Genomic DNA, 18,017 nt, shown 5'->3' on the forward strand with positions numbered 1-18,017 from the left:
AAAATCCTCAAATGGGGAAAACATAGCATTGTAAAAAAAAAATCAGTAATGTTTTACTCAAAAGTCATAAAATTCTATTTCACCAGTTCAGTCTTATATTCAATCTCTCTTCTGTTAAATCTGTAGTGTCACTGTGGTCCAATCTTTCCGTTTAAATCCTGGAAGTTAACATTCAATATTATTATTGATATTTCTTGTCCCTAGCATTAAGTTGGTCATTTTCTTGGTTACTTTTTGTTCTCTATTTCTGTAAGTGTCTAATTTTCCTGGTAGAGCACTCTTTTCAGAACTTCTTGAAGAGTGGGTCTGGTATTGGCAAATTCGATCAGGCCTTATTTATTTGATAATGTTTTTATCCATTCTTTCCATATGAATCTTGCCAGGTATAGTATCCTTGGTTGAAACTGTTTTTCACTTATCCCTTTGAACATACTTTCCCATTCTTTCCTTCCTCACATTGTAGCTGATGAGAGGTCTATTGTTAGTCTGATGGGATAACCTTCATAAGAAGGGCCAAAGCAACTCCATTTCTTTTGGGGGAACTCCATTTTGTAAAACCCACCTTGCTGAGAATCGGTGCCATTTCAAAGAAGCAAGCCAATCATGTAGGAGAAGGTGATAAGACCATTACCCCACCAGGGCTGGCCAATGATATAAAAAAAACAAAACAAAACAAAACAAAAACCAGAGATCTGAAGTAACCTTCTTGCAGATCAGTAAAAGTCAACTATGCTTCTTGAAATCTACAACCAACGTATAGCTGCTTTAGTGCATTCCTCAGCACCCCTCAACACCCCTCTCCCTCAACAACAGCCAAATAAAAACCCAGCCAAACTAACACACAGGGCTTTCAACTCTGACCCACTGTGTGGGACTGGGAGTCCTGGCTTGAACCCGAATAAAAGCGACCCCTGTGTGCTTGCATTAGAATCGGCTTCTTGGTAGTCCTTTGGGAATTTTGCGACTAGGGCACAACACATAAGTAACCTGACGTTTCTATCTTGCCAATTTTAGTATCTTGTCTTTGTGGATTTGGCCAATCTGGCTATGATGTGCCTTGGCGAAGATCTTCTTGGGTTGATTCTATTAGCGGTCCTTTGTATTTCTTGGACCTAGATATTTGAATACTTCTATAGATTTGGAAAGTTTTCTTCCAGGATTTCATGGAATAGATTATCAATACCCTTATTAGTTTCTTCTCCTTCTGGAATATTGATTATCTGGATGTTTGGGCACTTAATGGTGTCTAGTATTCCTCGTATAGTGTGCTCATTTTTTTGTGTATTATTTTCTCAGTTATTTTAGTTGTTTTTTCTAGTCAGAGGTTTTGCCTTCAACACCTGAGATTTGATCTTCTGCATGGACTAATCTGCTTTTAATACATTCAAAGGAGATTTTGATTTCCTGTATTACAGTCTTCATTTCTAACAGCTCCATTTGATTCTTTTTTATGGTGTGTACTTTCTCTTTTAGGTCATGCAAGAACTTTCTCACTTCCTGGAACTCATTCTCTCTTTTCTCCTGCACCTTCTGGAGTTCATTGTCTGCCCGATCTTGCATCCTGTCTACCTTTGTCACTACGAATATTCTGAAATCTCTATCGGACATTTCCACAAGTTCTACTATACTGTCTGTGGATTAAGGAGTGTTCTTTTTCCTTAAGGGAGAAATAGCGTTTTGGTTTTTCATGTATCTTGTGCCTCTGTGGTAGTTCCTGGTCATTCTGTGAAAAACAAAAACAAAAACAAAATTCTCCTCTACTGTGTTTTGCAATGTGGTATCCACAGAAAGATTATGATTTTAGATTTATAAAAAATTTCTTCCTTAAAGCAGGAGGTCCAATAAGCATTGAGGATTTCGATGACTCTAAAAGTATTCAGATGCTTAACTACTGTGTACCTAGGCCTATCTAGGCACTCAGTGTGGGGAGAGTGAAGACCAAAGTGGGAAAGTAAGGTTTAAAAAAATAAAATCAAAAGAAAAAGAAAGGGACCAGCAGTTAGCGTAATGGCTATGTCACTGAACTCCCATGTAGACGACCGGGTTTGAGCTCCAGACCCAGTGGCTTAAATTCACACCAGGCGCGTGTGCGTGCATGCCCAAGATCGCGAGAGAGAAAGTAGGAGAAGTGATTGTGGCATAGCTATCCCCCCGGGGGGTGATTTCTCGCCTTCTGTCTCTCTCTCTCTCTCTGTCTTTCTAGCGAGCGCACTCGCCTTATAGCAAAAACTTATACAAAAAAAATTAAAAATGAAAAAGAAAAAAAAAAGCTAGACAAAATCGACCAAAAAAGAGAACAAAATAATTTTTTTTTCTTTTTTTTTTTTTTTTTGAGAGATTTTCACTGTAGGGCGCGTGCGCTCGCCAGACAGGCAGAGAGAGACATAGAGACAGAAAGCGAGAAATCACCCCCCAGGGGGGATGGTCACGCCGCAATCCCTTCTCCTCCATTCTCCTCTCGGGATCTTGGGCACATACGCACACGCGCCCAGCGTGAGTTTTAAGCCACTGGGTCCGGGACACGAACCGCGGTCGACTACGTGGGAGTCCAGCGACATAGCCATTACGCTAACTGCTGGTTCCCAACAAAATAATTTTTTAAGGTTAAAAGATGAAAACCGTGTGGCGCATGAACACATCAGGACACATCTCAGATTTAAAATGATTTCTGAAATTAGCAAGAGAAAGAAAAGGCCCAAGGTGAGGAGAAGTGGTTTAAAAATAATTTTAAAATAAAATAAAAAATTTAAAGAGAGCAAGTGTTCAAAACAGACAGAGACAAAGAGAGGACAGAGGTGGCCTTACCTTGTCTGAGTATTTTGGGGGTCTGGAAGACGGAGTTTAGAGCATAGCTTCCCTGAACATGCCAGAACACACCTCAGATTTAAAATGGTTTCTTATCTATTTGGGGGAGGGGAGAGGTCTCTCACGTTATATTTTTAGTGTCTTAAACTGCTGTAGTTTTTTTTTTTTTTTAACTTTGCTTTCTTGAGGTCTAATGCATGTACAATAAAACATACATTTTTAACGTACAATTTGATGAGTTGTGACAAGTATGTACACTCACGTAAGTAAAAACCAAGATACAGATTTTTCCATTATTTCAAGAGTTTTCTCTTACTCTTTTTTTTTTTTTTTTTTTTGAGAGATTTTCACTATAGGGCACGTGCGCTCGCCAGACAGACAGAGAGAGACATGGAGACAGAAAGCGAGAAATCACCCCCCAGGGAGGATGGTCACGCCTCAATCCCTTCTCCTCCATTCTCCTCTCGGGATCTTGGGCACGCATGCACACGTGCCCGGCGTGAGATTTAAGCCACCGGGTCCAGGACGCAAACCACCTTTTCAGTCAGCTCATTCCATTTATTCTATTATCCCCTTCAATTACACTGTGGAGAAGTATGTTGCATCTGTTTTCTTCCCTCAATATACTATTTTGTCTAATCTGATTGTAGTTTTATTCCTTTACACTATTTTCTGTATTATTTTCCTAAGCCTGCTCTCTAGGTCTTTGATTCCGTTCACTCAAATGTTTCTTCTACTCTTTGCTGCTTTTGATATAATTTTAAGTCCTGTATTGCTGTTACCTGTTTCCTTAAAAAATATTTTTTTAGCTCTGGTAGTAAAATTTTTTTTTTTTTTACATTTTAAAATATTATATAGAATTCTTATTCTCCTTAATTTCTTCAACATAAAGAACAGTTATATCCTAAATTTTCTTCTGTTTCATGGGATATAAATTCTGCCAAAATGTGATGATCAACTATCTTTTAAAAATATTTCTATTTTTTTGGCTACAGAATATTTGCATAGGTTCTATAATTTGTTCTTGTTTTTCCTTCTACTCATATTTGAATTAGGCTACTTAAATCTGGGTTTGCTATTTGTCCAAAAACATTAAGAGCAAGTTTTCTTTGGGCATTCTTGATTATCTGGACACTGTTAAGTTTTCTCCTTAGAGATTAACATGTAAATCCAGATGTTGTTACCTTATACTATGAGTTCACTGCATTACCCTGCCTAAGCTGGTAAGAAAGCTGGAGCCCTGGGACCGGCAAGTGTTGTGGTTGTTAAGGCACTGGACTTCCACATGGCCACCCACAGTCTGAGTCCTAGAACTGGTGGCTTGCTGTCTCAATTTTCCTCTCTTTCTCTATACCTCTCTGGTCAAATTAAATAATGACCAATAAAATAATTCAAACAAGTTTAAAAAAAAGGAAAACTGGAGCTCTAAAAAATCATGGGAAATAAATTTCTGTGTACTGACCATTTTGTGAAGCCTTTTCACGACTCTCCAATAGTAGTTGTGGTGAGTCTCTATCTTTTTATGTGTGAGGTGTCTCTTGGGTTTTAGTTTTTCTCTCACTTGGGGTAAGCAAGTCAGTTTGGGGAGTAATTAGGTCAAAGAAAGGCTTGTGACTCCTGGACTACTTTGATGGGGTCATGTCTTGTCTTTGCCCAGTTGTCTCCATTGCTATTATTCACGCTTCCATAAATTATTCCTAGGAAATTGTGTCTTATCTCTTCAGTTGCCAACCTCTCTTTCAAGACCTTGCTCCTGAGAGTGGGGAGTTTTTTCCACCCCAATGCTGAGCACATCTGAAGTGAGCACATCTGAAGCAATCACAGGAATGCGGAGAAAGAAATGACAAATTATGGCCATTACCTTTCTTTCAAAATATGCTAACAGACTTGGAAAGCTGTTGACTTGCAATGAAGAAAGAAATACCAAGGGGAAGACTTGCCTTTTTTCGGCAATCTGTCAATCACTTTAATTTATGTGCGTGTGTGGTGGCAGCGGCAGGAAGAGGGTGATTAATAAGGGTATGATTAGAATATCTTCTTCTGGCCTTGTCAGTGTTCTTCTGTCTCCAAGGAAATGGAATTGTATGCTAACTTGATGGATAGTCTTTAAAACTGCTTCATATTGTTCTACCTAGCAGATATTCCTCAAATCTGGAATAAAATGGCCTACTGTCAATTGAACAGTTTTTGCTTCTCTATTTTTTTTTTCTTTTTGCTATTCATTTTGGCCAAATAGATTTAACTTTATGTTGCCAACTTTAGCATAAGTTTTAATTTGAATTTAGATTTTTTTTTAAAAAAAGTATAAATCTGCTTCTCTAGAGAGCTCAAGACATTTATAAAGGGAGATATGCTTAGCTATAAAAGCAGAACATCCTGTCACTGCTCTCAGGGAACAGTTCAGAGACGTGACATCCAAGTGGAACCTTAAAGGATAACGTAAACAAAAGGTTGCCTACTTAACAGCCCTTTTTTCCACTTCTACGCTAACAGAACCTCAATCTTTTCTTCTTTTCTAAGCATCGCTCTTTCAAGGAAAGTTGAGGTCTTTCCCAGCTCAAGGGAGTAAATCTTGAATGATCTAAGCCTGTGTTTTCAAAATAAATGTTACAACCCATTCATGTATCATGACTAACATTTTAAAAAGTGAAATAGGATAGAGTATAATACAGTGTGTTATATTGATCCTTAGTATAAAAATACTGCAGTCAAGTTCAACTAACAGAGAGAAAGAGTAATAATTAGAGTCTTTGAAACCAAATCCTCTGCTTCATACACACAAACACACATATGTATATGTATATATGCATAAATAAATACCTATCATTGTGATATAGAAAGTATTTTTTATTGCACGTTGTGTCAAAGTTAGAAAAATTGATGTAAGCCAATAATAATCGACTGGTTTAGATATGAGGCTTTTCTAACTAAAGAGAACTAAGGGGAACATTTTTCTCATTCTTATGAAAGAACAAAGAAACTTCTTGGGACCAGCAGTTAGCAGTTTGAGTCCTGGACCCGGCGGCCTAAACTCACGCTGGGTGCGTGTGCGTGCATGCCCAAGATCCCAAGAGGAGAAGAGAGGAGAAGGGATTGCAGCGTGGCCATCCCCCCTGGGGGGTGATTTCTCGCTTTCTGTCTCTCTGTCTCTCTCTGTCTTTCTAGTGATCGCACATGCCCTATAGCAAAAACCTCTCCAAAAAAAGAAAAAAAAAAAGAAACTCCTTTCTTTTTTTAGTGGATGTTGTTCATACAAGTCTCTTGAATAGTGGTCACCATGTTGTAAAGCAAATTTGGGATCACCAGCTCCATGGTAGGGCAGTTAAGGAAAGATAAAGGAACTGGACATTAGTTGACATTGCTAAGCCTCTGAATTAACCAATCTCTAGATGTACCTCACTAATGAATCTCTTATTCTTTGAGGTGTACACTTTTAAATTTTTCTTTCTTTAATTGCAGCTAAAAAGTCTCTTAACTATTAAAAATGAGCAGGAATTTATTAGGTGGAGAAATATATTTTAAGTATAGAGAACAGAATGGATTAAATCACATACGATTTGGAATGGTCTATTAAATATGATTAGAATCAGTATGGTGGGGGTAATTTAAAGAGACAGAAGGCTAGAAAGATCATGCACACCATATAAAGGAATCTGGACTTTACCATTTTTGTAATAGAATCTGCTAATGTGATTAAGCAAAGAATTATGGTAAAATGGTCAAGACTGTTAATCCTTAGTTAAAGATTTTCTTAATGCTTATATCCTAAATTTAAATGCACTTAACTTTCAGTTATTTCAATATAAACATGCAAGTTATGTACCTTTAAGTAAGACAGACTCTCTTTCTTTTTCATAAACATTAGATTGAATGCTGAGTTTAGGAGAAAAGATTGTAAAGCCCAATGGTCTTCTATATGCTTGTCTATGCTGTGAAAATAGAAAATACAGGGGCCCTGTGTTTTCCACCTAAATATGAAGAGGAATGAAAAACTAAATTAGAAGTTATTTATTTCCATTTGCATATTGATAAATAATTTATAGTTGATTACAGCTGATCTTTGAACAATATGAGGGTTGGGGATCTTGTACAGTCAAAAATTCTCTTATAACTCTTGTCCCCTCCAAAACTTGACTATTACTAATAGCCTACTGTTGGGACCAGCAGTTAGCATAATGGCTATGTTGCTGGACTCCCATGTAGCCAACTGCGGTTCGCGTCCCGGACCTGGTGGCTTAAAACTCATGCCAGGCGCGTGTGTGTGCGTGCCCAAGATCTCAAGAGGAGAATGGAGGAGAAGGGATTGCAGTGTGGCCATCCCCCCCAGGGGGTGATTTCTCACTTTCTGTCTCTCTGTCTCTCTCTGTCTGGCGAGCGCACATGCTCTATCGCAAAAATCCTCTCCAAAAAAAAAAAACAGCCTACTATTGACCGGAAGCTTTGCTGATAACATAAACAGTCAATTAACACATCTTTTGTGCATTATGTGTTTTATGTGTTATATTACGTGTATATTCATCAATAAAGTAAGCTAGAGAAAAGAAAATCATAAAGAAGAGAAAAATACATTTTCAGTATTTATTGAAAAAAATCTGCATATAAGTGGATCTGTGTATTCAAACCTGTGTTGTTCAAGGGTCAACTGTATTCATGTTTAGAATGCCTAATTATGATAATGAATAGCTGTTTGGCTCTTTGAATACATTAAAATATGTTTTATTTAATCTTCAATAAACCCCTGAGAGATGGGCATTACCATTAGCACTTTATGGATAAGAACATAAACCTACAGGAGATTAAAACATTTGCGAGGGTAATGGGGTTACAGGTGCATGCCATCACATCTGGACTTTAGGCTGGACCAGGAATCAACCAAGCCCTACCATTTGGTCTCAGTCCATGAACATAGTGTCTTATAATTGTGTGCCACTGCATCTGAGTCAACTCTTTTTAAGAGAAATTTTACTCTCTTACATAAAGTAGGTTCAGCACAATAATTCCAAGGAAAGGGGAAGAAACTGAAAAAAAAAATCTAGCTTTTCCTAGATTAGAATCTCAAATTTAGTCTCTCTCTCTCTCTCTGTGTATTAGAATTATTCATTTAATTTTATTTATCATTATCATTATTCTTCAGTTTGCTCAAGTTCAAGAAAGAGAGAGAGAGAGAGGGAAAGTGAGAAAGCAAGCTACCAGGTCCAGGACTAGAACCATGCCGGGCCATTTGTGAGTCCAGCACTTCTAACATCACTCTACCTGCTGGCCTCAAATATATATATATATATATATATATATGGAGACACTGAGGAATAAGATTGTGGTGAGACCATGCCCCACTGAGAGCTACTTTGTCTCCTTCACTCAGTCCTTGGTGAGCATACATGCCCTCTGGTAATAAAATATATAAACAAACAAATAAAATAAATCACAGATATATAGATATTCAAGATATACATATTTAAGAATAAACTTTATAATTTCTGATTCTTCATCAACAAACCAAATAATTGTTTAGAAACTGCAAATATTTTCTTACTAGGTACAAAGTATATATAGCTTCGGATAATATGAAATAAAATAAGGTATATGATATAAGTCTAGACTAAAACGTCTCACATTTTTATTGGAAGATATAATTAGCACACAGGAAACAATAGCAAATAATATAATAAGTGGTATCACTAAGAACCAACCCTAGCAATACAATCTATAAGTGAGAAAGAATTTAGAAGAAAGGATATCAACAAGTCTTAGAACAGGCAGTAAACATTTCCTAGACGAGGGAGAACTTAATGCTAAGATGTGTAAATTAAGGCATTTTTGGGATAGGCCAATGACATAAGCCTAGAATGTTAATGAAAGAGAAACAGCACATTTACTTTTATTTATTTGTTTTTCCTTTTTTTTTAGAGAATTTATTTTATTTTATTTTTTTGCCTATAGGGTACATGTGCTCACCAGAAAGACAGAGACTGAAAGCGAGAAGTTCCCCCCCCCCAAAGGGGGATGGCCACACTGCAATCCCTTTTCCTCCATTCTCTTCTTGGGATCTTGGCATGCTCACACACATGCCTGGTGTGAGTTTTAAGCCACTGGGTTGGTCCCAAAACAGCACAATTGGGGGGGGGGGTTATTATTCATTGGTTATAAAAGGTAAGTTTAGAAGGACAGTTGTGAGAGGACAGTTGTGAGAGAGATAGACTATGGATATCCTAGAAGACAAATAGAGTAACTTTATCACAAAGAAAACTTAACAAAATTGTCTTCAGAGAAAGTGAAAAATGTGAATATACCCATAATTCTTAAAATAAATGTAAAGAAGTTTCAAATAAATACCTATAGAAGGTAGTTTAAAGAGTCACTAGGCCCACAGATAGTAGTGCAGCAGTAACTCAATGTTCCATATTGCTGGACCCATGGGGGTGGGTCCAGGATCATGTCCCAAGACTTCCCTGTTGATGCTGGGTACACATGTGTGTGCCTCTGACCTCGGCTGGTTGAGGTCAGGGGTGGATTGCAGTGTGAAGACCCTTTTGGGGATCCCCCAGCCTTGTCTCTGTGTCTGTTTCTCTCTCTCTCTATCTCTCATCCAGAAGAAAAAAGAATCTTAAAAAAGAGTGACTAGGGTGGTGGTTAAGGCTCTGGACTTCCATACAGTCAACTACAGTTTGAGTTCTGGGCCTGGCAACTTGAAAATCATGCCAGGCGCATGTGCGTGCTTGCCTAAAATCCTGAGAGGAGAATGGAGGAATGGAGGAGAAGGGATTGAGGTGTGACCATCCTCCCTGCGTGATGATTTCTTTTTCTTTTTTAAAGAATTATTTTATTTAACTTTATTTATTATTATTATCATTATTATTTTTCAGTTTGATCGGAGAGAGAGAGGAAGTGAGAAAGTAAGCCACCAGGTCATGAACCGTGGTCAGTCATGTGGGAGTCCAGTGCCTATAACCACCATGCCACTTGCTGGCCCCTGGGTGATGATTTCTTTCTCTCTGTTTCTGTTTTCCTCTCTCTCTCTCTCTCTGGCATGAACACATATTCTATGGCAAAAACTTAAAAATAAATAAATAAATAAACGAGGGAGACCTGAAATTTATAAATAAATTCTTCCAAATTTTCATGAAACCAAAAATCCTCATGCAAGATAATATCAGTTAAGTTAAAAACTAAACACCAACAGATCAGTTTTTTCTATAAGATGATACAGTCTTAACATGAAATCCTGAAAAGATAACACACAATTGATAAGAACCATAATAAAACTAAACAGAAAGAATACTTCCTTTTTTTATGTTTAGAGAGAGTTTTTGCTCTATGATGTGAGCACTCACCATAGACACAGAGAGAAACAGAGAGGGAACGTGAGAAATCACCCATTCCCGGGTGGAGGGATGGCCACACTGCAATCCCTTCTCCTCCAGTCTCCTCTCGGGATTTTGGGCATACACACACACAGGCCCAGCATTTTTTCCCAAGCCTCTGGGTCCAGGACTCAAACCACAAGGTTGGCCATGTGGGATCCAGACACCTTAACCACCACATCACTGGCTGGGCCATATACTATTTAACTTTTTAACCACAGGGATTTAAATAATGTCTCCATTTGTTTCTTTTAAATTAAAACATTAAGTGTTATGTAAAATACTTATAAATTTATCATGGTGCATAAACTGATGGTAGTACTATGATATATATTTTGTAGGAGATTTTTATTAAATGTAAACCATATATATATTTTTTTTTGAGAAGTTTTTGCCTTAGGGTGTGTGTGCTCACCAGGGAGAGAAAGACAGTGAGAGGGAGAGTGAGAAATTACCCCCCAGAGAGGATGGCCCATGACAGTCCTATCTCCACTTGGGATCTTGGGCACATACAATTCAAGTCATTGGGTTCTGGATTCAAATCACAGTTGACCATGTGGAAGTCCAGTGACTTAACCACTATGCCATCTGCTGGCCCCAGGGGATTTTTTTTTTTTTTTTTGGTTTACAAGGTTTTAATTAAGATATTTACATACCACATAATATAAAGCAAAAAAAAAAAAAATCCCCTAATTTTCAATAACATTTTAGAATGTACTACTGCATCAAAGATTTGCATGAAATTAAAGTGATAGCTTTTTCTTTGTAGTAATTTGTGTAATTTTAATTTTACATAGTAGCCAATCTTGGAAATGTCAGTCTTAAACATGCTTATCAATCCACTGCAATCATGCAGTGGAATGTATTAATGTCCAGGAGGCTTTTTAAGTGACTTTCTTCTGATGATTTTCTGAATTAATTTCCTTATCTTTTAGATAAAACCTGCTGAATAAAATAGGTTTTATTAATTTGATTAACTATAGCATGCTTGGTTATACAATAAGAGATGATCAAGTAGGGGCTGGCCCTGTGGCACAGTGGTTAAACACTAACCACTGGCTTGCTGTACTTCAAATCCTGGCCCTGCTGGCTTGAAAAACATGCCCCGTGCATGTATGTACACACCCCAAATCCTGATGGGACAGAGAAACATAGGAAAGGGATTACGTCATGACCATGCTCTCTTTGGCAAGTGCACATGTCTTCTGGCAGTTAAAAACCTTAACTACTGAATATACATTTTCATTACAAAATAAAATAAAGTGTTTAAATTATGCATGTGTACTTTTTAAAATTTTTTTGAGAGGTTTTCGCTATAGGGCACGTGCGCTTGCCAGATAGACAGAGAGAGACAGAGAGACAGAAAGTGAGAAATCACCCCCCCAGGGGGGATGGCCACGCCACAATCCCTTCTCCTCCATTCTCCTCTCAGGATCTTGGGCACGCACGCACACGGCATGAGTTTTAAGCCACCCGGGTCTGGGATGCGAACTGCTGTCGATTACGTGGGAGTCCAGCATGTGTACTTTTTAATGATGCACTGTTTTAGCAGACTTTATAACTGTGTGTCCTTCACCCATTCAAGAAATATTTCTACTGCACTAAAATATCTTTAACAGACAATATATTATCTATCCTATTGTCCCTATAACTAAAGTTTTACATAATATGAGAGATAAAATCACTTTAAAATTGCCTGCTTTTGAGAAACCAGCAGGTGGTATAGTGGTTAAGGCGCAGGACTGCTGCATGGCCAGTCACAGTTTAAGTGTCAGACCTGGTGGCTTGAAACTCACCTTGGGTGCATGTGCAAGCCTGGAGGAGAATGGAGGAGAAGGGATTGTGGAACAGCCACCTGGGGGGTGATTTCCCACTTTCTCTGTCCAGCAAACACAGCTTAAAAATATATATATATATACATATATATGTATATATATATTTTTGAATCCTAAAAATACTGAATTCGGGGTTTATGGAAGCAGATATAAAATCATTAGGGGCTCAGCCATGGTAGTGTGCTGTTCAGCCGGCTGAGGAGGCCAGATGGGAGACCCAGGCTTGATTCCTGGCCCACCCTAAAAAAATGGGCATGGTGGTATGCATCTGTAGTCCCAGCTACACAGGAGGATGAAGCAGGACGATCACGACACAGCAACACTCTAAGATAACACCACGTCTGCACAAGCACATGTATGTACACATATACACACATACATAGTAATTAAATAAAACTTAATATAACTTAAATTTATATTAAGTAATTGTAAATCCATGCATTAAACCTACCTTATCTGTGTCTTTAAGATAATGAAAAGATCTGATCGATCTTAAGTTTAGGTTTTCTTCTATTGGCTCTAAAGAAACAAAATCAAACATGAATGACAGTATCATACTAATAAATTACATCTAATTAAGTTCAATAAACTATTTTTTCTATAAGAAGTAATTTATTTTTCTGGAGAGATTTTTGCTACAGGGTGCATGTGCTCACCAGAAAGACAGAGAGGGACAGAGAGACAGAAAGCAAGAAATCACCCCCCAGGGGGGATGGCCATGCCGCAATCCCTTCTCCTCTATTCTCCTCTCAGGATCTTAGGCATGCACGCACACACACCTGGCGTGAGTTTGAGTCACTGGGTCTAGGACTCGAACTGTGGTTGACTACATGGGAATTCAGTGACATAGCTATTACACTAACTGCTGGTCCTGAGAAATAAATTCTTGAGACATATAGTTTAATACTTTTATTTTCTTACATATGCATCGTTTTTACATTAAAAAAAATTTTTTTTGCCAGAGATTGTGTGCTTGCCAGAGAGAAACAGAGACAAAGAGAAGGGGAGAGGGGAAAAGTATCCCCCAATAGGACATGGTCATGCTACAATCCCTTCTCCTCCATTTCTTCATCCTGTTGGGATTTGGGGTTCACATACACACAGCTAGTGTGTGTCTCAAGTCACCTAGGCAGACCCTGCTCTTAAATTTTTAAAAACTATATCTATTACAAAATAATTTGCTTTAACAGTGAATTTCCACTGGGTTAAAAAAATAGCATAGACTAAATAGGACAATAAAAAGAATAGATTAAGATGGTAGATATAAATCTGAAGACATCAATAATAACACTAGGTATAAATGGACTAACTATTCCATTCCAAACCAAAGATCAGATAGATTTTAGAAGTCTAAAAATATGATGTTCAAAAAAAGATAAACTGAACTAGCCTCATAGCACAGTGGTCAGGAGCTACACATTGGGAACTGGATTCCACATGACCAACCATGGTTCAATTTCCAGTCCCAGCAGTTTGAAGAACACACCAGCCACATGTGCATGCATGCCCAAAATCCTGAAAGGAAGAAGAAATGGGGGAAATAGATTGTACACTGACTAAGCCCCTCTATGTTAGGGGGTACTTTCTCTCTCTCTTTTCCTCTCTCTCTACCTCTCTCTCTCTATTGAGTGCATATGCCCTCTGGCAATTGAAAAAAGAAGATAAATATAAGTCATAATGTTACAGAAAGGTGATAATAAAATGATGAAAAACTTTATCATGCAAAATGCTATTAAAAATATGTGATAAGCACAGTAATAATGTTAAATGTTGAAGGTGGAGAATATGTTTATATCCTTGATTTGTTTATTACACACCATTTATTTATTAGATATCAATGGTCTAAAGACCATTTGATATCCTATAAAGGCGTGTAATGATTATATGTAAATCATGAATTATGATAAATATTTAAAGAGAAACAAAACAAAACAGTAACTAGGAAACTCTTAAAGTTGAACTGACATGAAACTCAGAACTATTATTTCTAGAAGAAAAAAATAAGTAACAGTATAAACATAAAACATTATTTTATAAATTGTATAAATTATTCATTCTGATATTTAATATTTCTTCTTTCTAGTAAATTCTTCTTTATAGTTCATTCATATGTTTTCAATAGACACCAAATTATCAAGAACATCTAAGACACACTTTAGAAAATAATAAAAGCACCATTAATACATCAAAGGAGAATTGAATATGTTACACAAAGCATTAGCTATTGACCTACTTTTTATATTTGTTGGAACGAAGCGTGGTCTTAAATTTGACTTTTCAGAATCAATCGTTCTAGGTTCAATCTCACTTTTCAAAGAGATATATCTGAAAGAAGTAACAATTCATTTAAATTAAAATATCAGAAAATTTTAAGATTTTTACCATAGAGCACATGAGCTTACCAGAGACACAGAGAGAGACAGTGAGAAGGAAAGTGAGCAATCACTCCCAGGGGGAATGGCCATGCCACAATCCCTTCCCTCTTCCATTCTACTCCTTGGATTTTGGGCACACACACACACACAAACACACACACACATATTCCAGGCATGATTTTCAAGCCTCCAGGTCTGAGACTTGAACCATGGTCAGCGTTGTGGAAGTCCAGTGCCTTACCCACCATGCCACCTTCTAGCCTCAAAAAACAAATTCTTGATTCCACTCCCTTTCCAATCTGTTCCTCACCCTGGCATTCCCATCTCCATTCAACCAGGGACCATTCAACTTGGATCAAAATTTTTCACTCATCTTTGATTTCACTACTCCGAATAAACACTCCCTGGCCAATTACAAATGACCACTGTGACATCACTGAATGCAGAATTGGAAAGAGATATGTACTAACATGATATAATATGATATCAATATTTCCACTATAGGGATACAACAGATAACAGTAACTTCTGGTCCAGCCATGGTGGAAGTAGGGATGCTACTGCATAATACTTGAAGCCATATAGGAAGCTTTGGATTAGCATTCTGGGTCTACTTAGACACACATGGCATGCCTGCAGGTGTACCTGTGATCCTCCTGACTATGGGACTGGAGGGAGGATTGTGGCATGAAGAACCCGAGAAGAGTGCCTCCCTCTCTCCTTCCCTTCCTCTGTGGCAATAATAAATAAACCTTTAAAACGGCAGATATAAATGTCTTTCAGACCATACATAGTAGTAAAATGTAGTCAAGGGAAGAACTGTATTTTTAGTCTTATCTTTTTTTTTAGTATGTCACTAAATTTTTATTTTACATAATTTAATTTTGAACGATAACTGTGTTTTGTGGCTATCTCACAAAATTCCTGAAAATGAATCAATCAGCTGTAAGGCGTTGGTAGGAGCTGGTTTTAGCTTATGTTGTTCCCACACCAAAGAAAGAGATTAAAGAGGAAAGAATGAGAGTTGTGCTAGAGAAAGATTTTATCTGCCTCCTATTCACAGAGAAGGAGACAGGAAGAATCAAATTGCTGGCCATACCCCTTCTCCAGTCTAGCAACTCCAGGGTCACTAAGTTAGCTTTATGGGGAAGGAAAAGCCCTGTTGGAGTATGTGGTCAAAATACTAAATTGGATAGAATTTTGTGTGTGTGTGTGGAGGGTTTTTTTGCCTTAGGGTATATGCACTTGCCAGAGAGAGAGAGACAGACGGTGAGAGGGAAAGTGAGAAATCACCCCCAGGGGAAAAAAAAAGAAAGAACTCACCCCCCAGGGAAGATGGCCTTGCTATAATCTCTTCTATTCTCTTCCTGGGATCTTGGACACACACACACACACACACACACACACACAGACACACACACATGTGTGTGCACGCGTGCGCCTGGTATAGGTTTTAATCCACCAGGTCCAGGACTCAAACTATGGTCGCGCATGTGGGAGTTCAGCAATGCAACCACTATGCCATCTGCTGGCCCCAAAAATTGGACAGAATTTTAATAACCAAAGGGATTAGAGTAAAATTAGAGAAATACAAAGTTTTTAAATTTGTATGTTCCTGAGTTGAAAATAGGCAATGAAATAGTTAAACTGGTATTTTATTTTAGGTTTCTAGAAAAATCTATATTCGTTTTTATATTCTTGGTTAGACTGCAGAATCAAAGGTGTTTTTATAGAAAAAGAATTGGGAACTGTTCCATCTTTATCTATGCTCAGAAACTATTTAAATCGTTCTTTGAAATGGAAGAAATTCACCCTTGACACAACTTTGAAGTGGTGCTTTTCTAAAAGAATTCTTTGACTACTTTCCTAAAGTTTTCTAATTTTTTTTTCTTGTTAAGACTGTTTCCCTCTACTGTTTTCCAAAAGATCATTACACCTGTGCTTCAAAGCAGTGCAGTTATAGAAAGTATTCAATACAACTATTTTAATTTCTCCTATACCCATTGGTATAGTTCCTTCCTGGTTATTAATATGTTGCCTTTATGTTACCATTTTTTTTTCTCTTCAATTTCTCAAGCTACTGTCATGTTAAAATTATTTTGGGAAATTTTAGATGCCCCATATTTCCCAAATGCTCTTATAGATCAGTGTGCTTATAAAAAGAAAGCCAAAGTTTGGTGGACATGCTGGGAGATGACAGCCTTTTTATTTTTTCTTTTCTTTTGTCCTTCAACAAATGCATGTTTAACATAATTTATAAGCAACTTACTAAACTAAGAAAAGTTTGGTAGACATGCTGAGGATGACAGCCTTTTTATTTTCTTTTCTTTTGTCCTTCAACAAATGCATGTTTAACATAATTTATAAGCAACTTACTAAACTAAGAACTATGTGCTATATATTTGGTTTATAGAATTCATTAAACACAAGTTCTGTCCTCAACTCATCCTGTCTTTCTTTTCTGGTTTATATAGTCATTTGTCATGTTTTCATTTTGCTTTTGATTTGATTTTTACATTTTTGCCAGAGAGTATGTGTGCTTACCAGAGAAAGACTGAAAGAAAAAAAGAGAGTGAGAAAGCACTGCCCCATGGAGAATGGTCACATCATAGTCCTTTCTCCTCCATTTCGCCCTCCTCTTGAGATTTTTAGGTATACATGCACATGCTCTAGATGTCTTCTTCAAGCTGCAGGGTCGGTCCAGGACTTGAACCACACAGTCCATCATTTGGGATCCAGCCATCTTAACCACCATCCCACTGGTTGGCTCCTTGTTTTGTTTGTACTTATTTTATGTGTTTTAATTTTTTTGAATTAGTTGAGTTATGAGTAAATTATTAAGTCCTGCTATCTAGAAGCAAATGGATTAGTAGGACAGAAAAAAAAAAAAAAGGATAGTTTTCATCTAGACTGAGAGACCCGAATAACAGTGTTCTAAAATTCATTGAGGAATGAGCCACAATTAACATTACCACTCATTTTCAATGAGGGCTCAAGTATCTTTAAATCTAGCTCCAAGAACCTTTCCTAGAATTCAGTGTAAAGAATTATAAAGGGGGGAACCAGCAGTTAGTGTAATGGCTATGTCGCTGGACTCCCACGTAGTCGACCGCGGTTCGTGTCCCGGACCCGGTGGCTTAAAACTCACGCCGGGCGCGTGTGCGTGCGTGCCCAAGATCCCGAGAGGAGAATGGAGGAGAAGGGATTGCGGCGTGACCATCCTCCCTGGGGGGTGATTTCTCGCTTTCTGTCTCTATGTCTCTCTCTGTCTGTCTGGCGAGCGCACGCACCCTACAATGAAAATCTCTCCAAAAAAAAAAAAGAATTATAAAGGGGATGCCAGCAGGTGGCAGAATGGTTACAGTGCTGGATTTCCACATGGCTGATTGAGGTTCAAGTCCTGAACCCAGCAGCTTGAATATCACACCAGGTGTGTGTGTTTGTGTGTGTGTGTGTGTATGTGCGTGCATGCCCAGAATCCCAGGAGAAGAATGAAGGAACAGAGATTATGGTGTGACTATCCCCCCTGGTGGGTGATTTCTTACTTTCCCTCTCTATCTCTCTGGTGAATGCATGCACCCTATGGCAAAAACCTTAAAAAAAAAAAAAAAAAAAAGAAACGGAAAGAGAAAAAGAAAGAA

The 18,017-nt window shown here is 37.8% G+C and overlaps 1 protein-coding gene across 8 annotated transcripts in view; it reads right to left on the bottom strand.

The window, feature by feature from the left end:
- The window catches only part of CUNH1orf141 (chromosome unknown C1orf141 homolog), a 70,382-nt gene that overhangs the window by 27,329 nt on the left and 25,036 nt on the right, over positions 1 to 18,017 (bottom strand). For 7 of the 8 annotated variants that reach the window (XR_337760.2, XM_006171398.2, XM_006171397.2 and 4 more), the window contains 3 exons: positions 14,235 to 14,326; positions 12,453 to 12,520; positions 6,629 to 6,773 (listed from right to left, as the gene is read on the bottom strand). Coding sequence is in view for 7 of the 8 variants with exons in the window: in XM_006171398.2 (XP_006171460.1) it covers positions 6,629 to 6,773; positions 12,453 to 12,520; positions 14,235 to 14,326 (305 nt within the window). In the remaining variant the exon portion in view is untranslated. The remainder of the gene's footprint in view (positions 1 to 6,628; positions 6,774 to 12,452; positions 12,521 to 14,234; positions 14,327 to 18,017) is intronic. The other variant, XM_006171396.2, reaches the window with a different exon arrangement.

This window comes from Tupaia chinensis, unplaced genomic scaffold (genome assembly GCF_000334495.1).
Source record: "Tupaia chinensis unplaced genomic scaffold, TupChi_1.0 Scaffold149502_1, whole genome shotgun sequence".
Taxonomy (NCBI): Eukaryota; Metazoa; Chordata; class Mammalia; order Scandentia; family Tupaiidae; genus Tupaia; species Tupaia belangeri.